This window comes from Cervus elaphus, chromosome 33 (assembly GCF_910594005.1).
Source record: "Cervus elaphus chromosome 33, mCerEla1.1, whole genome shotgun sequence".
Classification (NCBI taxonomy): domain Eukaryota; kingdom Metazoa; phylum Chordata; class Mammalia; order Artiodactyla; family Cervidae; genus Cervus; species Cervus elaphus.
The window spans coordinates 49,544,688-49,569,764 of record NC_057847.1 but is presented as its reverse complement, the minus strand read 5'-3'; the positions used below and the strand labels follow the sequence as shown (position 1 = coordinate 49,569,764).

Below are 25,077 nucleotides of genomic sequence, written 5' to 3'. Positions count from 1 at the left end.
TTTTTCTTTTGACCCATTCATTGATTGTTTAAAAACTATGTTGTTTGGTTTCTGCATATTTAAATTTTCCAAGTTTTCTTTTGCTGTTGATTTCCAATTTAATTGGAAAAGATAGTGGTTGTAAAAGGTACTTGATATGGTGTGTCCACTGACATAGTTTTATATTTAATTGTTTTTATGTTTTTTTATCTTTTAAATTCTATACCAGAATTAAAAGTGACTTATGCATCACCATTACAGTACTACAAGATTCTGTATTTGTCTATATATTTACCTTTACTGGAGAATTTTCTATTTTTCAGTGGTTCTATGTACTAATTAGTGTTTTTGCTTCAACTTGAAGGACTCTCTCTAGCAATTCTTATAAAAGATAGATCCGCTGGTGATTAACTCTTTCAGCCTTTGTTTATCTTGTTAGGTCTTTATTTCTTTGATTTTTGAAGGGCAGTTTTTCCAGATTTAGTATTGTGGTTGGCAGGTTTTTTGTTTGTTTCAGTGCTTTGAATATATCATTCCACTACTTTCTGGCTTGTAATGTTTCTCCTTCTAAGTTTTAAAAGATTCGTTAGTTTTGGGTGCGCTGGGTCTTTGTTGCTGTGCTCAGGCTTTCTTTGGTTGTGGTGAGTGGGGGCTACAGTCTAGTTGCAGTGTGGCTTCTCTTGTTTTAGAGCACCAGGCTTCAGTAGTTGTGGTGAGTAGTCTCAGTAGTTTCACACAGGCTCAAGCGCATGTGGACTTCAGTAGTTGCCATGTGTGTGGACTCAGTAGTTGTGGCCAGGGACTTAGTGCTCCGCAGCATGGGAAGTCTTCCCAGGCCAGGGATGGAACCTGTGTCCCCTGCCTGCATTGGCAGGCAGATTCTTAACCGCTCTACCACTAGGGAAGTCCAAGGCCTGTAATGTTTTTGATGAGTAACTGCTGATCATCTTGTGGATGCCCCCTTGTACCTGATGATTTGCTTTTTCCCTTGCTGCTTTGTGGACTCTCTCTGTCTTTGACTTTTGACCCTTTGGTTATTTGTCTTAGTGTAGGCTTTTTTGAGTTCATCCTAGTTGTCTTCTTTTGAGCGTTTTGAATTTGGATGTTCTTTTTGAATTTGGTAAGTTTGGGACCATTTGTTTCTTCCAATAAGCTTTCTGCTCCTTTTTCCTCCTTTTAGGGCTTCCATATGTGTATCTTGATCTGTTGGTGGTGTCATCAGTTTCTTAGGTTTTATTTTATTTCTTTCTCTTTGAGTCCACTAATTCTTCTGCTTAATCAAGTCTGCTGTTGAGTCCCTAGGTTGATTTTTTTTTTTTTTCCAATTCATTTATTGTAATCCTCAGCTCCAGATTTTCCATTTGGTTGGTTTTTTTTTTTTAATGTTTTCCGTCTCTTTCTTGATATTTGCATTTTGTTCATACATTGTTTTCCCTGATTTTGTTCATCTGTGTTCTTTTAGTGCATTGAACTTTATTAATATTTTAAGCTTTTATTGTCAGATAATTCACCAGTATCTTATTTCTTTAGGATCAGTTTCTGGAGGTTTATTTTGGTTTTTTGGCCTTGTGTTTTCATGCACCTTGTTTTTTTCTGTTATAATTTGTGTGTTTGAAGAAGTAACTGTAACTCCTAGTCTTTATGAATTGGCTTCATACATTGTAAGAGCTTTAGCAATCAACCCAGGTAGGGAGTCTGGAGTCCCTCAAACCTTTTCTGGAGATGCATCTTCCCTGGGCACGTGCACATAATTTCCCAGTTAGAGGGGTTCCCAAGATTTTTATTAGGAACTTGTTGTAATCTTTTGCTCCCTCTGGTGTTTGTCAGTGTTACTGCGAGTTTTCAGATGTGGTGACAAGCCTCTTAAGTTCTCTTTTGTTCTCCACAGCGCCTAGTCACCCAAAGAATGCTGGCTCAGTTAGCCTTCTGAGTTAAGTGAGACAGAAGATGGTCCCTTGGGCAACTCCCTCAAAAGCTGAAATTTTAGATATACGTTCCACTCTTCTGTTTGCCTCCCAAGGAAGAAGCTGTGAGCTGAATGTTTTCTCCTGATTGCCCGAAGCAGTATCAGATCCTGTCTGGTGATTCTAGTTCTTGTGTGCCATCTTGCTCCCTCTTGGGCTTTTTTTGATAAGTAGATTCATATATTTTATCTTAAATACTAGTTCTATTTCATTTTCTCTTTTTTGCTTTGTTTTTTTTTCAAGGACTCCACTTATATGAATGTCGTTTCTTCTTTGCCTGTTTTTATAGTCTGTCATCTTTCTTGCTCATTTTACTTCTTTCTTCACTTTATTTCTATTCACTTGGTTATTTGACATCCTATATAAAACACACTTAAGTCTTTGAGTATATTTTACGCTAGGCTTCTCATAATTTTAGTTTTCATCTCTGAGGTAATTGTCTTTTTCTTTCTTTTTGCATTCAATCAACTCTTTCCGTTTTTTTCCTGAGTCTTTTGCATCCTCCTCTGAAGGATGCAATCTTAGTTTTTTGTATATTTGGGGTAGGTCACAACGTTCTTAGTTTAGTAGTGCCCGCTTCTGTCTGTGTAAGCTGTGTGGAATGATCTGCTTTGAGGAGTAGGCAAAGAATAGCTTGTCTTATTCTGGCTCTTTCTAGCTAGTGGTTCACAATCCCCATAATTTTGTTTTCTGCAGTACAAGTGAGATGGGCTCAGTTTAAAATTTTTTTTTCTTCTCCATAAGTATTTGAAACTTATTCTTTTGATTTTTGTCTCCAAGAATTTTGCTGCACTCTGTTCTGTGCTGATGGTTCATCTGTGATTCAGTTTGTTGTTGTGGCTTAAGCTTTTCAGTCCTTTACCTAGTACGTTTATAATTACAGTGAGGTAGAGTAGATAATTGTAATTATTCAGTCAGCTATCTTTAGTTGGAAATTTTAGATGTGAATTTTTAAAATATCCATGAATGTTTAACTTTGTATGCAGCCTAATTTGATGGATTCTGAAACCTAGCCTGCATATTGGGGCAAGATGGAAAAGAGGCATACAAACAATGATTCAAATTTCAGTCCTGCTAATTTATGTCATAGAAATCATAGAGTTTTAGTTTACTTATCTCCAGAAGAAAAAATATTTCTACCTTGTACCTTGTAGAATTGTGCTTGGTACTTATACATGACAAGAAGTCATTAATTGTTTAGCATCTTTTAGTTTGTGTTTAATGGCTTACCATATAATCTCATGTGTTACTAGGTAGAGTATAAAGTGTACAGAAATTATATACATTTTTCTTAATAATTGATGCTTTCATATTGTGTGGAGAAGACTCTTGCGAGTTCCTTGGACTGCAAGGAGATCCAGCCAGTCGATCCTAAAGGAAATCAGCCCCGAATATTCATTGGAAGGACTGAGGCTGAAGCTTCAATACTTTGGCCACCTGATATGACGAGCTGACTTATTGGAAAAAGACCCTGATGCTTGCAAAGATTGAAGGCAAAAGGAGAAGGGGGCAGCAGTAGATGAGATGTTAGATAGGATCACTGACTCAATGGACCTGAATCTGAGCAAACTCTGGGAGGCAGTGTAGGAGACAGAGGAGTCTGGTGTGTTGCAATTCATGGGATCTCAAAGAGTAGGACACGACTTAGTGACTCAACAACAACTAAATATTTCTAGGAAAATGCAAAAAATGTTTAGATATGTAATACGACAGGCGTCAAAGGATATTTCAGAATGTCAAAGTAACCATGAGAAGTGATTTTGTGTTTTTGGTGGAGAGTGTTCCTTCATTTAAGATGTTAAACTTATATATATATATATGCAAAAGGGCACACAGAAGGAATAGCATTTTGTGGAATGTTCTATCCTGTATTCTTCCAGGCTTTTTTTCAGGGCACTAGAGGTCTGTGTTATATTTTCTACTGTTACCTAAGAGTTCTAGTTTATGGATATAATATAACAATTTATATAATAATTATGTATTTATTGCTAGTTAAACTTTTTTTTTTTTTTTTGGTGTGAGAAACAGTGCCATGATGAGCATTTTCATTTAGTCAGTGTTGCCCATTTGTTGGTTCCCTTTTGATGAATTCCATTTGTGGAGTTAGTACGTGAAAGGCATGCTTTCTTTCTTTTTTTTTTTTTTTAATTTATTTATTTATTTTTTCAGTGGGTTTTGTCATACATTGACATGAATCAGCAATAGATTTACACGTATTCCCCATCCCGATCCCCCCTCCCACCTCCCTCTCCACCCGATTCCTCTGGGTCTTCCCAGTGCACCAGGCCCGAGCACTTGTCTCATGCATCCCACCTGGGCTGGTGATCTGTTTCACCATAGATAATATACATGCTGTTCTTTCGCAACATCCCACCCTCACCTTCTCCCACAGAGTTCAAAAGTCTGTTCTGTACTTCTGTGTCTCTTTTTCTGTTTTGCATATAGGGTTGTCGTTACCATCTTTCTAAATTTCATATATATGTGTTAGTATGCTGTAATGTTCTTTATCTTTCTGGCTTACTTCACTCTGTATAATGGGCTCCAGTTTCATCCATCTTATTAGAACTGGTTCAAATGAATTCTTTTTAACGGCTGAGTAATATTCCATGGTGTATATGTACCACAGCTTCCTTATCCATTCATCTGCTGATGGGCATCTAGGTTGCTTCCATGTCCTGGCTATTATAAACAGTGCTGCGATGAACATAAGGAAATTAAGTAGTGCTTGGTTTTTAGTTGTTTTTAAAAATTAGGTAACATCACCAATGTATAATGCAGCATGTAGCAAGAGCATTACTCCTGTCAATCTCTTCCCCCACAGTACAATGACAAATCAAAACTCTGATACCTACTTTCAGGATTTTGTGTGTGTTTGCCACTGATTATAACTATTATATGAAACACAGTCCTCAAGAAGCCTTGTCATTGTTTTTTATGATTTCTTTTTTTTTTTTTTTACAGATTGAGAGACTGATAATCTGGGTATGGAAATGGTGGCTGAAAATTTATTTGTAGAGCTAAATTTAGTCTGTAAATAGGGGAGTATGTCATGGTCTAGCTCCTTAAATTTCTGGCTGCATCTGTCATCTGTCTGCTGCATTAAGGAGGAAAGTCATCCATGATCTGTTTTTAAATTTTTCATTTGTAAAATTAATGTTAAATCTTAATCTATTAAAGATGTATTTCAAAAATTAGATTATACCTAAAAATATATTTAGGACAAAGTCAAATATACTCAAAAGAATCTCTTCAAATATAAAATGTGTGCATTTTTTTTGTTACCTTTGTCTGTAGATTTATTAGCATTATAAGAACCTGTTTTATAATCTTTATCAGACTTTTCTAGTAAGGATGGGATAGTCAAGAGACATTGGAATCAGAGTCCTGAAATTTCTCTTATATATCATTACTATTTGCTAAGAGTAAGTCACTTGTTTCTTGAGTGCCATTTATAAAAATGGAAAATAATATCTACCCTCGTGTCCCAAGATTGTAAGGAGCTAATAGGCATGTGATTGTGGGTGTAGTTTGAGAACTATAAAATATTATATCAGAGCAGGGTGACATTGCATACTGTATCACTTTCTTTAACCAGGAGAGGTGAAATATCAAGGTAATAGGAAAATAAAGCTTCCCAGGTGCCTCAGAAGGTAAAGAATCTGCCTGCAATGTGAGAGACCCAGGTTTGATCCCTGGGTTGGAAAGATCCTCTGGAGAAGGGAATGGCTACCCATTCCAGTCTTCTTGCCTGGAGAATCCCAGGTAAGAGGAGCCTGGTGGGCTAGAGTTCATGGGGTCACAAAGAGTTGGACACGACAGAGCAACTTTCACTTTCAACAGGAAAATACAGGGTTAATTAATGCTACAAATCACTGGCCTCACTCAAGGCCTGGCTTCCTAGTTTCTTGATGCTGTTTGTGTGTTTGATCCCCTCAAAAGTTCTTAGTCAACTCAGAAGTTTTACTCCAAATAGATTTTAACTAAATTGATAGTAATATTTGTATGAAAAGTATACTTAGTGCTTCAGCTTGGGATTCTGCCCTATGAAGAAAAACATTTTCTGAAGGTGAAGAAGCTCTCAAATCTAAGCCAGCACCCACTGTCCTGTCCCTTTGTTCAACTGCTTGCCTTTTTTTGAACGTCTCTGGGCTCTAGTCCATTTTGGATATTCTGTTCCCTGTGCCTGGATTGTTTCTTCTTTTCCTCTTTTGCCTTGCTAAATCGCTATTGATCCTAAAACTCTTAGTTTATGTTTTACTTCCTTTGGACATCTTTATCTGTTCTCCCAGAATGAGTGGTTTGACTAATTGTGAAGAGACATGCCTGTCAAGCTCAGATGTGATTGCATACTTAGATAATCTGTCTTCCACTAGCTAAGTTCTTTAATGGCGAAGTCTGTCTCTGTCTCATTCACTCATAATTCTCAGTGACAGGAATAGTATCTGCTGTCTACCAGGTGCTCTGATAAATGTTGAAAGAATGGCTCCTGATACATAAATCTTAATTTATGCAATGCAGTGTAGCCAGATGAGACTTGAAGGAATTTCAGAAGCAATCCATTTAGATATTTAGGAACGTTAAAGAGAGGAGGCAGTGTGGCTAGAATAAAGTTTGGGAGGAGAGAAGTGTGAGGTAAGGTCAGAGAGAGATAAAGTCTTGTAAGTCGTTGAGTGATTTTAGCCTTTAAATATGAAGTGGATCCTGTGGGGAATGACATGGCCTAGTTTACCTTCTAAACAGTAAAGGTGCTTTGTTGGAAATTGTTCATGGTGGGTCAGGGAGAAAGTATCTGTTAAGTGGTGAGGTATTGAGAAGTTACTAGAATCCGGATGTATACTATAAGAACTATTATTTCGTCTTTGTTAAAAAATGCTTCTTGCCATGATGGTAAAAGACTCTGTTGGTTATCGTTTTCTCTTGTCTCTGAGTTATTGAGAATTTTGTGCTTTTGAAGCTTGAGGTGTATAAATGCAGAAGATACTTAGAATCCGATATAAATTCTTTTCCTGTTATTTGCTTTTATTTGTGTTATCTGCTATTGGTGATAAACACCTCAATTAATTTAGCAAACAAGGGGTCAGTTTTCTTGTAACTGAGATGTTAACTTCTACTTTGTGAATACTTATTTAAAAATTCTGCTCATTAAAATTGTAGTCATTTAAGGTGATACCGGTATGTATACAAGTATTAAGGGAGAATAATGGCAATGTTTCCTGAAGGTCTGTAGTAAAGGAACTGCTGTTTTTTTTTTGTTTTTTTTTTTTGAACTGCTGTTTTTTAATTGATTCTTAAAGTACTTTGCAGTTATTAAACAAAGTAAATTTTAAGTAGAATTTTGTTTTGAATTGACATTATGAAAACAACTCACATTGCTTGCTTTACATTTTCCAGGAACATCACTTACAGCGAGCTATTTCAGCACAGCAAGTGTTTAGAGAAAAAAAAGAGAGCATGGTCATTCCAGTTCCTGAGGCAGAGAGCAACGTCAACTATTACAATCGCTTGTACAAAGGAGAGTTTAAACAGCCAAAACAGTTCATTCATATTCAGCGTAAGTTTGTTAATTCATTCTTTTTTGTTTGTAATTTAAATTTATCAAACAGTGAAAAATCCTTTCTCTCTTTTTACACAAAGAAATTTTAATTTTTAGATTGATACCCACTGATTTATAGAAATGTGAAACATGAAAGAATAAAATTCCTCTGTGCTTATATCTGAACTTCAAGATCATTTTGATTGTTAGTTGCATTTGGAACAGTTGATGGTTATGTTGTGTAGGATTTTCTGCAGAACTTACACTTATTATACAGCTAGAAGGTATAAAATAATATCTTTTTTATATATATTTTTGCATATTATACTTTTTTAATACATTTACTATACAGCTATAAGGTATAATGGATTACCATACCCAAATAAGGTTTATTTTCCAAGGCCTAGTGGCTATAATGCTGATTAGGGGCAAATCTGAAATTTTTTAGAATTAGATCCTATACCTCTACCTTCTTGTAATTTTTATAGAATTCTAATTCTTCCTCCTTTGATCCTCTTATTTTTCTCCCCATTGTTATTTTTCAAATGATCACCATCTCTGATCTCTCTGATCTTAAACTGTTTCACTGATCTCCTAACTGTTCTATTATCCTTACCCTCTTCTATTCTATCTTCTCCACAAAGTCCACTGGCACCATAATGGGCTTCCTGAAGTGTCTGTCTGATCAGATTATGACCTGGGCTTAAAATTGTACTGTGTTCTTTATTTTATAGTAGCAGTTTGCAGCTAATTTTGCAGACAGATGCTAGTGTCTTAGTATCTCGTCTGGTTGTATTTGGGGGAAAAAAAACAAAACTTGAAGTCATTTGTTAAAATAGTGTTGAGGGCTCTGCGTCAAGCCTACCTGTATGAAAATCTCTGGTTTGCAGCCTGGTAATAGGTATTTTTAAAAAGTTGTCAGGGTAATTCAAAACATCTCCAGATTTACTGCTGACTGTAAGATCTAGTATTTTTCATCAGTTCTCAAAATGTACATTTGTCATATTTGAAATGAGATTGCATTTTAAATTGCTTTTTTTCTTGATTAAAGTATGGTTTGTCTAAAGAGAATTTCTACTTGTTTTTGCCAGGCATCTGGGGACCAACCTGAGACCACCTTAAAGTCTTTGCTTGTTTTGTTTTATTTGTTTGCTTTTGGACCACACTGGTAGCTTTAGTTTTACTTGTTTGTTTTTAGACCACACAAGTAGGCTGCAGACCTGCTTGGAATTCAGTTCTCAAGGAGAGATTTTCTTCCCCCCTCCTTCCACCTAAGGGCAATTTGAGAAATATGGTTTCATGTTGTTCCTTTCTGCATGGCTATTTTATTTATCTTATGCTGAAGTCCTTGCCCTTTGATATAGAGCTTTATGTAGGAATACTATATAAATTTAAATATGAAGCTTTTTCTTTTTCTTTCTTGCAGTTCATAAAGTAATGGTGCATCTTGTAATTGCTGGCATTATAGATTTAACAGAATGCAATAATAGCCAGTCTCTGATTTGATTTGTTACCTGCTCCCCCCTTTAACCTCATTTCCTGTTGCTCTTTCCCTCCCACTTTATACTGTAGGGAATAAGATTTTTCACATTTGCCTTGTTTCACATTTCACATTTCCTTGCATGTGCTGTTCAAGTCTTCTTTCCTTTTCCATAGCTTAAGATCTTCTAACTCCCTTTTGCCGCTTAACCCTGATTTCTCATTCTGCCTCTCCTTTGCTTCATCTCAGTACCTTGTATGTACCTCTGTCAGAGGACTCACCATACTTTATTGTGATTATTTGTAACCATTCTTTCTCTCCTTTTAGATTGTGAGCCCCTTGAGGGCAGGGACTATGTTTTATTTTCCCTTTGTATCTTTAGAGTCAAGTGCATGGCTTATAGATGCTCAATAAAATGGCTTGTTTGTTGACTGGTTCAGTTGTTTTTAAATGGCTTAAAAGCCCTTAAGTGTCAGAACCATTTTCCAGAGACTCTTTCCCCTAAGCATTCAAGAGAAACACACTTGCAAAAATTATTTGTGTGATTTGTTTTCTCTATGTCTTTGACTTTGAATCCCTTAGCTTGTTGAATTTTCCTTGTCTTTGTATCAGGAATGAGATAGCTGTTCATAATAGAAATTTTAAGCATATTTCAAGCCAACATATCCCCACTCCTCCTTTTTTTGTATTTTAATAACAGTATAGCTGGACAATAGGACCATTTGTAAAACCCATTCTTGGCAACCAAGAACCAGAAATTGGATGTAACCCATCTGGGTCAGACCCAATAGATAAAATAAATATTAATATTGTGTTGTTTTTTTCTCCATTTCATTTTATTCTATTGCTGTAATAAATAGAATAAAAATAATAGAAAATTATTTTAGCTACTTCCTTTTTTCTCGATGAGTCTGTTAGTGTATATATCTTATATATACTATTCTATACTAAATTGTGCTACACAGTTTTTTCTGCCTTTTCTATTTATATTTTAGTTTCCTCAGGTTTTTATGTAGTCTTCTGTTGTCATTTTCAGTGTATATATAATTTTCCATCAAATGTATATTCCATTATTTGCATGCCTTTTTGCCTACTATTGGGCGTCCTTGGTGGCTCTGCTTTAGTCTGTACCTTCCAATCCGTCATCCACATTGTCACTTTTGTGATTGGTAGCCGTTTAGAATGTTTCCAAGACTTACTGCTGCCTATAGGATAACATTTTAACTTATCTGTGTGATGTTTAAGGCCCTCCTTTGTGCCTGTCTAGTCACAGTCTGCTATGTGTTCTTCCACCGTGACATCTTTAAGATCTTTTTTCTAACCCCTCTAAGCAGAGTTCCTGACAGTGTTTACCTCAAGCCCTCCTGTTGTGTGCACACCCTCATTGTGGCATCAACCACCTGTAGTTGTAATTGTTTGCCCTCTGTTGCTTCACAGGTTATAAGGCTCATTGAGAGAAGGGACTTTTTTTTTTTTCCTCTTAATTTTTACTGCTTACTGTAGTACCTAGCATATGACTAGGTATGAAGTTAAATATTTTGCTGAATAAATCATGAATGAATGGTGAAGATAAAAGCATACACATCTTGACATTTTTGAGACATTGATCTTGTAGGATTCAAAATTGTATACAGAATTGATAATATGAGAATAAAATCATTGACATGTACAGTAAACTTGAGAGACCTGCCGTGTGAACCCAAATCAGGAATTGAGCTCAGTTGTTCACCAGCAACGTCATTATGTCGTTTTAGGACAGAAAGTGTCTGCCTAGGAGTTAGGATGGAATCACTCTAGTCTTGGTGTGGATGTGAGATAAACCTGATTATTCTTTCCTATCCCTTTTGGTAGTAGTTCTCCTTAGTAACCTGTATTAGTATTCTGGAGAACTTACTTAATCACAACACACTGTGGTATTTTGACCAGGTTGAAAGCATTTTGGTGGCATGTAGTCTTTGATGACCCAAGATACTCAAACTGTTCCTCATTTCAGCTAATTCTACATATTGGTCAGTTGTGTGACATACATGGAAAATGCTACCTCCATTTTACTTACTGTTATAATGGATTTTCTTTGGGTACCTTAACCCAATGTTAAAATTCTTTCATTTCTTATCTTACGGAGTTTAAAAACTTATTAAATTCAAGATCCAAATTTTTCCTCTTAAGGAAATGACTTTGTTTACATTGCAGTAAATTCTTTATTTTGACCTCCCATTATCCCTTTCATTTAATGTAATATTTTACAGTATCTCAGAATTTTAGAACATGAAGGAACTTGAGATACTGTTTCATAAATTTTCTGAAGTTATGTCCTGTTTTGAACTCAATTAAATACTTCTTTGAATCAAGACTCCTTTGCATGTTTTGAAATGAAGGTTTACTTAGCGTTCTCAGTACATTGCTCCTACAAACACAGATAAGTAGAACATCACCTGTTTCTTGGCTGAAAGAGTCCAGGAGAAAGGACTGGTGGGGATAGCACCCTTTGTTATTTGTCAGGCAGGGCGACAAACCCAATCAAAGGAAATTGAATTCTGCTGTTTGTGTCTGCAGCCCACATCTGAAGTCCTGGGAAGATACCTGTCTGTGTGTGTACACTGCTTGTACACGTTAGTACACTTGAAGCTGACTCCTCAGTTCAGTGAAGCTGATCATTGTCAAGTCTTTACTTAGAAGAAAAATTGCACTTGTTTCGTATCACATGGATTATTTATTCTACTATGTTTTCAGCAAGAGTGAGACAGATGCTGATCTAACATCCAGTGTCAATCTCATTATCCTTGAAATGTTTTTTGCTGTTTTCCTCATTAAGCAAAAATGATGATAACTGACTGTTTGCCTTCATAGGGCAAATATGTTTTGATTGGAAAGAATTGAAAAAGATCCCAAATGAAGAACATTGTTTTGTTTGTACAATAAAACTTTTTGGTGAAAAAGATACATTCTAGGAACATCATTTCTTATTAAAAAAAATCCATTTTTTAAAACTGGATATCTGTTAAGAAATCAGATTGAACAGAAATGATGCAACACAATTAAATATCAGAAAAGCCATGCCAGAAGTACAGAAGTGGATTATATCAGGTTTGTGGAAAACACGTTCTGGGTGAAGCTAGATTCCAGGTTGAGGTGGTTAGAAAGATACTGGGGGCAGTGAGCAACGTCAGGCAATGAGGGCACCCTACATTCAGACTAGCTGTCTTTAAGGATCTCCTGTCTTCTCTGAGGATGCTTATACTTGTGCTGAGCCTCTTATCCTTGGATAAAGCTGTGAGTGTGGACACTAGTTCTGAAATGGTAGAGTAGTATCTGGGTAAGTACTAATCCAGGAAAGGGTGAGGAGCCCTAAAACTTAGAAAATATTAAGTAATGAGTAATGACAGATATTTGGGAAAGCATTATAATCATTTGACAGTCTGGGATAGAGAGGTGAAAGAGAAGTCTTGAGTATAAGGAGTATGCCCCTTGGGCTTGTGTGCCTTTTCTTATGTTTACTTATGAAAAATACCACAGGCATTTTTTCACAGAACTAGAACAAATACTTTTTAAATTTGTGTGGAAATACAAAAAACCCCAAATAGCGAAATCAGTCTTCAGAAGATTGTAGGAATCATGCTCCCTGGCTTCAGACTATACTACAAAGCTAGAGTAATCAAAACAGTGTGATACTGACACAAAACAGCCATAGATCAATGGGGAACAAGATAGAGAGCCCAGAAATAAACCCACTTGCTAATGGTCAGTTAATTTGCAACAAAGGAGGAAAGAATGGAGAAAAACCGGCCTCTTCAGTAAGTGGTGCTTGGAAAATTGGACAGCTACTTATAAAAGAAAGAAATTATAACATTCTCTAACACCATAAGCAAAACTAAGAATGGATCAAATGTGAGACTGGATAGCATAAAACTCCTGGAGGAAAACATAGAACACTCTTTGACATAAATTGCAACCATGTTTTCTTGGATGTATCTCCTAAAAGAAACAAAAACAAATGGGACCTAATTGAATGTAAAAGCTTTTACACAGCAAAGGAAACCATTGACAAAATGAAAAGACAACCTACTGAACGGGAGAAAATGTTTGCAAATGATAAGACTGATAAGGAATTAATATCCAATATATATAAATAGCTCATGTAACTCAACATCAGAGAAACAACCTGATTTTAAAATGAGTAGAACTGAATAGACATTTTTCCAAGGAGGATGTGCAGATGACCAACATGCATGTGAAAAGATGCTCAGCATCACTAATCATCAGGGAAATGTGAATCAAAACCACGGTGGGATATCACCTTGCACATGTCAGAATGGCTGTCATTTAAAAAAAAAACAACATTGCTGAGGATATTGAGAAAAAGGAACCTTTGTACATTGTGAGTGGGGAGGTACCTTGGTGCAGCCATTGTGGAGAACAGTATGGAGGTTTCTCAAAAAACTACAAATAGAACTATTATTACAACAGTTGCGCTTCTGGATGTATATCTGAAAAAGCAACAGTAATTCGAAAAGGTACATGTACCCTGTTGTTCATAGCAGTATTAGTTACAACTGCCAAGATATAAAAGCAACCTAAGTGTCCATAAACAGGTGAATGGATAAAGAAGATGTGGTATATACATACACAATGAAATACTACTTAGTCATAAAAAATGTTTTAAGAGCATGCTTCAACGAACTTGTAAGTAGGGGACCCAAAATTTGAACCAGGCAGATTCCAGAATACATGCTTTTTTTTTTCCTCAGCTTTGTTGAGATATAACTGACATACACCACTATATAAGTTAAAGGTATACAGCATAATGATTTTTCCTACACAGCTTTTGAAATGATTTGTTGTTGTTTAGTTGCTAAGTCATGTTTGACTCTTTGAGACCTCATGGATTGCAGCATGCCAGGTTTCCCTGTCCTTCACAATTTCCTGGAGTTTGCCCAAGTTCATGTCCATAGAGTCAGTGATTCCATCCAACCATCTCATCCTGTGTTGTCCCCTTCTCCTTCCTTCAGTCTTTCCTAGCATCAGATTTGAAATGATTACCAGAATGAATTTAGTTAACATTTATCACTTCATATACAGAAAAAGGAAAGGAATAAAAATATTTTTTCCTGTGATGTGAACTCAGGATTTACTCTCTTAACAACTTGCATATGTAACATATTAGCTATGTTAACTATGGTCATCATGTTGTATCTTACATCCCCAGCACTTATAACTGGGAGTTTGTACCTTTTGACTACCTTCATCCACTTCTCCCTCTCCCAACCTCCCATCTCTAGTAACCACAATATAATCTCTTGTTCTATGAGTTTGGGATGGTGTGGGGTAGAAATTCTTTTTATCTCCACTTGTGAGATCATAAAATATTTGCCTTTGTCTGTCTGACTCAGTTCATTTAGTATAATGCCCTCAAAGTCCATTCATAATGCCCGTGAATGGGCAGGACTTCATGTTTTTTGATGGCTGAATATTATTCCATTATATATATATATATATACCACAGCTTCCTTCATTCACTTACTGTTATGCAGTTAGGTTGTTTCTGTGTCTTGGCTATTGTAAGTAACACTGCTATGAACATGGCGGCGGGGGCAGGTAGGGGGGGTTGCGTCATATATCTCTTAACGTAGTTTTCTCATTTCCTTTGGCCATATTTCAAGAAGTGGAGTTGCCTAAATCATATTACAGTTCTGTTTTTAATTTTTTGATTTCACATAGTGGTTGAATTAATTTGCATTCCCACCCACAGTGCACAAGGGCTCCACGTGCTCAACAACATTTGTTGTCTCTTGTCTTTCTGATGCTAGTCATTCTGACAGGCATGAGATGATATCTTGTGGTTTTGATTTGCATTTCCCTAATAATTAGTGAGGCTGAGTATCTGTTAGCTATTCATGTATCTCTGTTGGACAGATGTCTTTTCAGGTCCTTTACACATTTTTTATTGGATTGATAATCTTTAAAATTTTTTAGATTTACAGAAAATTGAGCAGATAGTACAGCAAATTCCCACATACTGCCTCCTACACACACACACCCACCTCACATACCCACACACAATTTCCCCTACTACTGTCTTGCATTAGTATGGTACATTTGTTACAGTAATGTAGTCAGTACCTTATTAACTAAAGTCCGTAGTTCTTATTACTATTTCCTGTTTGTTTTTTACAGTTTTAATGAATTTTTAAAGATCCATGTCATAGATCCATCATTACATTACCCTACAGAATAGTTGAATTACCATAAAAACTCCCTGTATTTTCACCTATTCATTCCTCCAGATCCCCGGCAACCACTGATCTTTCTGCTTTTTCTAGTTTTGCTTTTTCCAAATTGTAATTTAAGTGAAATTACACATGACATGGGCTTTTCAGGCTGGTTTTGTTCACTTAGCATTATGCATTTCAGGTTCTTCTCTGTTTTTTTTACTTGATAGTTCTCTTTTAAATTATTGAATAATATTCTATTATATGGATAATTCAGTGTTTGTTTATTCATTTACCTATTGAAGGACATGTTGGTTGCTTCCAATTTTAAAAAATTATGAAAAATCTGTCTTCGTTTTTTGTGTGGACATTAAGTTTTCAGCTCTTTTGGGTAAACACCTAAGAACACAGTTGTTTGATTATACAGTAAGGCAGTGTTTAGCTTTGTAAGAAGCTGCCACACTGACTACTTCCAAAGTGGCTATTTCATTTCTCATTTTTCATTTTTACTATCAGTGAAGAAGAGTTCCTGTTGCTCTGTATCCTCGTCAGCTTTTGGTGGTGTCAGTTTTAGAATTTTAGCCATTCTAATAGGATGTAATGGTATCTCATTCTCTAATAGCCTAGGATGTTGAGTACCTTTTCATATGATTAATTGCAACTTGTATATCTACCTGGGTGAAGTGTCTGTATCTTTACCCATTTTAAAGTTGGATTCTTTGTTTTCTTATTGTTGAATTTTAAGTGTTCTGTATATATTTTTGAGTACTTTATCAGATCTGAGTTTTGAAAATATTTTCTCCCAGTGTGTGACTTGTCTTTTCATTCATTTAATAATGTCTTTCATAGAGCAGGAGGTCCAGGTTAATTATTTTTCTTTCATGGAGTTTGCTTTTGGTGATATTTCTAAAATCTCATCACCAAATATGATATCATGCAGGCTTTCTCCTGTGTTACTTTCTAGTAGTTTTATAGGTCAGTGTTTTTTACATTTAGGTCTGTGATTCATTTTGAGTTAACTTTTGTGAAAGGTGTAAGATCTGTGCCTAGATCCATCATTTTTAAATATGGGTGTCCAATTGTCTCAGTGCTGTTTGTTGAAAAGATTATTCTTTTTCTTTGAATTGTCTTTGCTACTTTTGTCAAAGATTAATTGACTGGATTCATATGGATCTATTTCTGGGCCCTCTAGTCTCTTTCACTGATCTTTTTGTCTGGTTTTTTTTTTGGTCAGTAGCACATTGTCTGAATTAGTGTGGCTTCACAGTAAATTTTGAAATCAGTTTTCTGACTTTATTCTTCAATATTATGTTGACTATTTTGAATTTTTTTGCTTCATATAAACTTAAGAATCACTTTGTCACTACTGATTGATGCACAGAATGGCTTGCTGTAATTTTGATTGAGATTTCATTGAACCTTTAGATCAAGTTGGGAAAAACTAATAGGTTAACCAAATTGAGTCTTCCTTCCAATAACCATGACTCTGTTTCCGTTTATTTAGTTCTTTGATAATGTCTCACCAGAGTTTTGTTGTTCTCTGCATGTATAACTTTACATAATTTGTTAGATTTGTATCTTTGCATCATTTTGGGGGGTGCTAATATAAATGGTTTTGTGTTTTTAGTTTCAAATTCCACTTTCTCATTGCAGTATATAGGAAAGTGATTGATTTTGTATAGTAATTGTGTGTTCTGCAACCTTGCTATAATCACTTAGTTCCAGGAGTTTTTATCAGTTCTTTCATAGACTGTATGAACACCTGTAGACAACCTTGTCATCTGGGGGCAAAGTTAATTTTTTCATTTTACTCTATTAGCTGGGGCTTCCAGTACAGCGTTGAAAAGCAGTGGTGAGAAGGGGCATCATCCTTGCGTTGTTTCTGATCTTGTTAGGAAAGCTCTTAGTTTCATACCACCAAGTACAAACCTTTCTGTAAGGTTTTTGTAGATGTTCCTTATCAAGTTGAGGAAATTTTCTTATGTTCCTAGTTTGCTGTCAGTTTTTATCATGAGTGGGTGTTGGATTTTGTTAAATGGTTTTTCTGCATCTGTTGATACAATTTTTATTTTTTCTTTGTTGATGTGGTAGATTACATTCATTGACCTTTTCCAGCTTTTCATACCTATGGTAAATCCCACTTGGTCTTGAAGTTTATTTCTTTTCATACATAGTTAGATTCAGTTTGTTAGATTAAACTTTATTGAGGATTTTTGCCTCTATGTTCATGAGTGCTACTGGTTTGTAGTTTTGTAATTTCTTTATCTGAGTTTGTTTTTAGAGTAATGTTGGCCTCCTAGAAGGAGTTAGGAAGAATTCCTTCTGCTTCTATCCTCTGAAAAATGTTATAACAATTGAATACTATTTCTTCCTTGAATGTTAGATAAAATTCACCAGTGAGCCCACCTGTACTTGATGCTCTCAGTTCTGTAAGATTATTAATTGTTGACTCAGTTTCTTTAATATATGCAGACCTATTCATAGTGTATATCTTTTTCTTGTGTGAGTTTTGGCCAATTGTGTCTCTAAGGAACTAGTCCATTTCATAAAGGTTATCAGATTTGTGGACATAGAATTGTTCAGTGTTCTTTGACCATCCTTTTAATATCCATGGATTCAGTAGTAGTGTTCCCTATTTTTAAATTTCTGACATTGATAATTGTGTTCTCTGTTTTTCTTAGTGAGTCTGGCTAGAAGCTTATTGATTTTATTGATCTTAAAAAAAAAAAAAAACTCTTGGTTTTATTGATTTTCCTCTATTACTGTGCTTACTTTAATTGATTTTACTCTTTTTTATTCTGTGTCTTACTTCTGCTTGCTTTGGATTTAATTTGCTTCTTCCTTTCCAGCTTTCACAGGTAGAAGACTTGATTTTCTATCTTTCTTGTTATATTTCAGGGTTGCAAATTTTCCTCTATCACTGTTTTTGTTACATCCCACAAATTTTAGTGTTACATTCTCATTTAGTTCAAAATATTTAAAAATTTTTCTTGATATCTCATCTTTGACCATATTTGTAAGAGTAATGTTTAATCCATAAGTATTTGGGGATTTTCCAACTATCTGTTACTGAATTTTTATTTTGTATGACTGAAATTCTAAACAGTTCCCTGTTAACCCTACCCCCAGTACCTGACAGTCTCCATTCTACTTGTTGTATCTATGAATTTCTCTGCTTTAAGTGGAATCCTGTAGTATTTGTCTTTTTGTGACTGGCTTATTTCATTTAGGGTGATATTCACAAGGTTCATCCATGTTGTACCATATGACAAGACTTCCTTCTTTTTAAAGGCTGAATAATATTCCATTGTATGTATGTACCTCATGTAGTTTATCCATCCATCTGTTGGTTGATGGATGTTTAGGTTGTTTCTGTATCTTGGCTGTTGTAAATAACATTGCAGAGAACATGGGTGTTCACATATCCCTTCGAGATCCTATTCTTAGTTCTTTTCAAAATTTGCACAGAAGTATGATTGCTGGAAGTGAGAAATAGATTTAAGGGACTAGATCTGACAGACAGGATGCCTGATGAACTATGGACGGAAGTTCATGACTTGTACCGGAGACAGGGATCAAGACCATCCCCGAGAAAAAGAAATGCAAAAAGGTACAATGGTTGTCTGAGGAGGCCTTACAAATAGCTGTGAAAAGAAGAGAAGCGAAAAGCAAAGGAGAAAAGGAAAAATATACCCATCTGAATGCAGAGTTCCAAAGAATTGCAAGGAGAGATAAGAAAGCCTTCCTCAGCGATCAGTGCAAAGAAATAGAGGAAAACAACAGAATGGGAAAGACTAGAGATCTCTTCAAGAAAATTAGAGATGCCAAGGGAACATTTCTTGTAGAGATGGGCTCAGTAAAGGACAGAAATGGTATGGACATAACAGAAGCAGAAGATATTAAGAAGAGGTGGCAAGAATACACAGAGGAACTGTACAAAAAAAGATCTTCACGACCCAGATAATCACGATGGTGTGATCACTCATCTAGAGCCACACATCCTGGAATGTGAAGTCAAGTGGGCCTTAGAAAGCATCACTACGAACAAAGCTAGTGGAGGTGATAGAATTCCAGTTGGGCTATTTCAAATCCTAAAAGATGATGCTGTGAAAGTGCTGCCCTCAATATGCCAGCAAATTTGGAAAACTCAGCAGTGGCCACAGGACTGGAAAACGTCAGTTTTCACCCCAATCCCAAAGAAAGGCAATGCCAAAGAATGCTCAAACTACTGCACAATTACACTCATCTCACATGCTAATATGGAGAAGGCAATGGCAACCCAGTCCAGTACTCTTGCCTGGAAAATCCCATGGACAGAGGAGCCTGGTAGACTGCAGTCCCTCGGGTCACTAAGAGTTGGACATGACTGAGCGACTTCCCTTTCACTTTTCACTTTTCATGCATTGGAGAAGGAAATGGCAACCCACTCCAATGTTCTTGCCTGGAGAATCCCAGGGACGGGGGAGCCTGGTGGGCTGCCGTCTATGGGGTCGCACAGAGTCGGACACGACTGAGGTGACTTAGCAGCAGCCGCACACGCTAATTAAAGTAATGCTCAAAATTCTCCAAGTTAGGCTTCAGCAATACATGAACTGCGAACTTCCAGATGTTCAAGCTGGTTTTACAAAAAGCAGAGGAACCAGAGATCAAATTGCCAACATTCACTGGATCACCGAAAAAGCAAGAGAGTTCCAGAAAAACATCTATTTCTGCTTTATTGACTATGCCAAAGCCTTTGACTGTGTGGATCACAATAAACTGGAAAATTCTGAAAGAGATGGGAATACCAGACCACCTGACCTGCCTCTTGAGAAATCAGTTTGCAGGTCAGGAAGCAGCAGTTAGAACTGGACATGGAACAACAGATTGGTTCCAAATAGAAAAAGGAGTATTTCAAGGCTGTGTATTGTCACCCTGCTTATTTAACTTATATGCAGAGTACATCATGAGAAACGCTGGGCTGGATGAAGCACAAGCTGGAAAATCAAGATTGCCACAAGTAATGTCAATAACCTCAGATATGCAGATGACACTACCCTTATGGCAGAAAGTGAAGAACTATAGAGCCTCTTGGTGAAAGTGAAAGAGGAGAGTGAAAAAGCTGACTTAAAGCTCAACATTCAGAAAACTAAGATCATGGTATCTGGTCCCATCACTTCATGGCAAATAGATGGAGAAACAGTGGAAACAGTGTCAGACTTTACTTTTTGGGGCTCCAAAATCACTGCAGATGGTGATTGCAGCCATGAAATTAAAAGACGCTTACTCCTTGGAAGGAAAGTTATGGCCAACCTAGATAGCATGTTAAAAAGCAGAGACATCACTTTGTCAACAAAGGTCCGTCTGTTCAAGGCTATGGTTTTTCCAGTAGTCATGTATGGATGTGAGAGTTGAACTATATAGAAAGCTGAGCGCTGAAGAATTTATGCTATTGAACTGTGGTGTTAGAGAAGACTCTTGAGAGTCCCTTGGACTGCAAGGAGATCCAACCAGTCTATCCTAAAGGAAGTCAGTCCTGGGTGTTCATTGGAAGGACTGATGTTGAAGCTGAAACTCCCAATAGTTTGGCTAACGTGAAGAGCTAACTCATTTGAAAAACCCTTATGCTGGGAAAGATTGAGGGCAAGAGAAGGGGACAACAGAGGATGAGATGGTTGGATGGCATCACTGACTCAATAGACATGAGTTTGAGTAAACTCCGGGAGTTGGTGATGGACAGGGAGGCCTGGTGTGCTACAGTTCATGGGGTTGCAAAGAATCAGACAGGACTGAGTGAACTGAACTGGTGATTGCTGGATCACATGGTAGTTCTACTTGTAACTTTTGAGGGACTTTTTTTTTTTTTTTTTTACAGTGGCAACACCTGTTTTACCATCTTATCAACAGTGCACAAGGGTTCCAATTTCTCCACTTTCACACCAAGTGTAATTCTTTTGTGTTTTGTTATATTTTAATAGTGGCCATCCTAGTGAGGCTAGTAAGATGACTTCTCCTTATAGTCCTGATTTGTATGTCCCTAATGTGTTAGTGATATTGAGCATCTTTTAGTATGTTTGTTGGATGTTTGTATATCTTTTTTGGTGAATTGTCTGTTCAGACCCTTGCTCATTTTTAAAGTCTGTTATTTAGGTTTTTGTTTAAGTTATTGGAGTTGTTTATATGTTCTGGTTGTTAACCCCTTATCAGATACATGGTTTGCAGGTATTTTCTCCGTGTTCTCATTCTTCCTTTGCTTGTTTTCTTTGCTGTGCAAAACTTTTTAAGTTTGATGCAGTCCCATTTGTCTCTTTTTGCTTTTGGAGCCTGTGCTATTGGTATCATATTCAAGAAATCATAGACAAATCCAATGTCACAAAGTTTTCTCCCTCTGTTTCTTCTAGGAGTTTCTAGTTGATGTTTGTATATGATGTTAGAAAAGGGTCCATCTTCATCTTTTGCATGTGGATTTCTGGTTTTCCCAACACTGTTTGTTGAATAGACTATCCTTTCTCCATTGTTGTGTCTTGGCACCCTTTTTGATCATTTGGTCATATATTACATGACAGTTTATTTCTTGGCTCCCTGTTCCATTGGTCTTTATGTCAGTACCATATTGTTTTGATTATTGTGTTATTACAGTATGTTTTGAAATCTAAAATCTATATTCTAAAATATGGTATTTTATATCTACCATAGGGATGATTTTTGAAAAGAATATTTGGTGAAATCTTCTTTAAAGAATCTCTTTTTGTAAAGGAAATTATTCCTTTCTCTCTAACTCATGTTTTATATATTTGGATTTTCTTCCAGGTCTATTAAGATTTCTATTGTAAATCTTTCTAATATCTTCTATATATTGAGTTTATTTCCTAGTCCATTTAATATTTTGCTAACATTAGAACAAATGTGTTTATAAGAATACTGCTGTTTAATTTCTCAAGTTCCTATCCATTTAGTGGCCTAGAGACTTAGGTTCTTTTTCTGTGACTTATTTATTATTTACACTACTAGATATTAATAGAATGTATGTTCTTACTCATTTATTACATATAATTTTAGGATTAGTTTGTACTGATTAAGCCAAGATACTGTATGAACCCAAAGGTCTTGAGTGAGGTTTTTTGCTGATGTACTGTACTCATTGAAAGATTGACTGAAAGTGAATGAGAAAGATAAGAGGTTTGAATTGAAGAATCTGGGGGAGAACGTCAGTACATAGGGTTCACTGACCCAGAACATTTTCTCCGAACACATTATTTTTAGAGTCATGGAGTAACATGACTTTTATTTTTAAATAGATAATGCATTTAGAAGTTTCCAAAATAAAAGATATACAAAAACAACCTCATCCCTATCTACTCTCTACTCTGAGTCACCTTCCCTTTGTAAGTAACCGCTTTTATTAGCCTGTCTGTTTTTAGGAGTTTGTAATACAGATTCACATACATAGGAAATTATATTTTTATACCCCTTCTTTTACAAAATTTAGCATACTATATATACTCTATAGCATATGTTGTTTGTATGTTTGTGTGTATAAGAGTGTAGTCTTGGAATTATCCTATATTAGCATGTAGAGTGTGTCCTCCTTTTTGCTGCTGCATAAATAGTCCTTTGTGTTTGAGATGTGCCAGTTAATTATCCAGTTTCTTATGGAAAGAAACTTGGATTGTTTCCAGTCTTCTATTATTACAGTTAGTGACTTAGTGAATGATGATGAATATAAAGAATTTCATAAAGGTATAATTGTATCTTTTCCTTACAGAAGTTGTCAAATTGCCCTCTGTAAGGGTTAATAGTATTTTGGATGTCTTCTAGCAAGGTATGAAAGAGCTTATTTCCCCATATCCTTGTCAAAAGACTGCTTTTGAATTTTCTGATTTTAGCAGTTCAGTAGGTACTAAATAATATACCTCAGTGTAGTATTTTTTTTAATAAACTTTTCATTTTGGAAAAATCATAGTTTTTATAGGAAGGTTGTGTACAAAGTGTTCCTATATACCTCTCATCCAGTATTACCTAACACACAGACTTTATCCTGATTTCTCAGTGTAGTTTTAATTTGGATTTCTTATAAATGAGGTTGAGATTCTTTTCATATGTTTAGGATTCATTAGCAATCTCATGTCCTGAACTGTTACTTGTCCAGTTGTCTCTTGAGTTATTGGAAAACAAGGGAGGAAGAATCTGAAGGAAGAGAAAAGAGACGACTAAGGTAAAGCATAATTTGAGAGAGAATAAAAGGATCATTATCTTGATACACCTGACTTTTTAAAAAAAATCAACTATCACATCCCCTCGGTCCTGTCTAATATCATTAGACTCTTTCCCCTCTCTAGTGATGAAAATCTCTACCTAAAAGTTTCAAAATACCCCCTTACTCATTTTCATGGTCTGTAGTTCCATGAAAGTAGCTCATTGCTACTAATTTTCACCAGTAATACTTGTCGTTTATATAAAATATGAATTCTTCAAAGTGGGAGAGGAGTGTAATTTGTTGGCTATCAGCAAAAAGACTACAGGAATGAATAATCTTGAGTATAACACAAACCTAGAACACTTTTTAGAATAAATCAGCTGGTGGATGGATTTGGATCACTATGTTATCTTATAGAAAGTAGCCTTGGACGCTTTTGCACTTCATTTTCTTTTTTTGTACATTGGGAAGAAAGTGTAAGTGAGGTCTCTGGTCAAGTCTTATAGCAGTAGAAAATCTCAGAGAAGCAGAGTCAAGAATTCTGACTTAATTAACATTCGTATGATCTATTGGTACAACATTTAGAACTGCTAGTTTTGCAAGCTATCAGAACCTTGGAGAGCTCCAAGCAAAGGAGGGGATGGTGCTTGGGTTGCCTCTGAACTTTAAGATGTACTAGTTTGTCATTACCTACTTTGAAAGTAATTTGAAGCCTGAGGATTTTAAAATACATGAATTTAATAAAAGTTATGATGAAATAAAAGTTCATCGTATTTCACATTAGGCATAAGTAAAGTTTTACAATCTTTCAAGAGTAAAGACTTGTATTTAGGTTAGAGATTTTCAAAATGTTGTTCAGCATCACTTCGGAATGTGTTCACATACCCCACTTCAGATCTGCTGTGTCAGAAATTGTTTCAGTCAAGCAAGCTCAGCAATCTGTTTGATTCAATCAAATGATTCTGGTGAGTGCTTAAGTTTGAGAAGCACTGTTTTAAAGGCTTTGATAATATTAAAGTAAAGGAGAGACTTGTGAGCCTTTGTCAGATTCCTGGACTTCCTTAGAGTTAGGTATGTGGGATCTTAGGAAGATGATTTATTCCAACTACTTCTCAGTTCATAGTCAGAGCCTACATTAGTATACACTGGCTTCCATTTCACTGGGATTTAGATATGCAGTAGCACTGCTGATGCTAGGTTTGTGAAACTGATCAACTCTATTTTATATATATATATATATTATATATATACTTTTTAATATTTTTGTTTTATATTGAAGTATAGCCAGTTAACAATTTTGTGATAGTTTGAGGTGGATTAGCAAAGGAACTCAGCCATATGTATACATGAATCCATTCTCCAAACTCCCTTCCCACCCAGGCTGCAGCATAACATTGAGCAGAGTTCCACATGCTATGTAGCATGTCTTTGTGGTTATCCATTTTAAATATAGCAGTGTGTATATGTGCATCCCAAACTCCTTAACTATCCCTTCCCTGCATCCTTCCCCCCTGGCAACCATAAGTTTCTTCTCGTAAGTCTGTGAGTCTGTTTCAGCTTTGTAAATAAGTGCATTTGTATTATTGCTTTTTAGATTCTACATATAAGGGATGTCATACAATATTTCTCATTCTGTGTCTGCTTTATTTCACTCTCTATGACAATCTCTTGGTCCATCCATGTTGCTGCAGATTGCATTATGTCGTTCTTTTTCATGCCTGAGTAATATTCAATTG

The 25,077-nt window shown here is 35.9% G+C and overlaps 1 protein-coding gene across 2 annotated transcripts in view; it reads left to right on the top strand.

Moving 5' to 3' along the window:
* Positions 1-25,077, top strand: part of EPC2 (enhancer of polycomb homolog 2) — a 125,682-nt gene that overhangs the window by 47,215 nt on the left and 53,390 nt on the right. For both annotated transcript variants that reach the window (XM_043894264.1, XM_043894263.1), the window contains exon 2: positions 7,335-7,494. In XM_043894264.1, the coding sequence (XP_043750199.1) occupies positions 7,335-7,494 (160 nt within the window). The remainder of the gene's footprint in view (positions 1-7,334; positions 7,495-25,077) is intronic.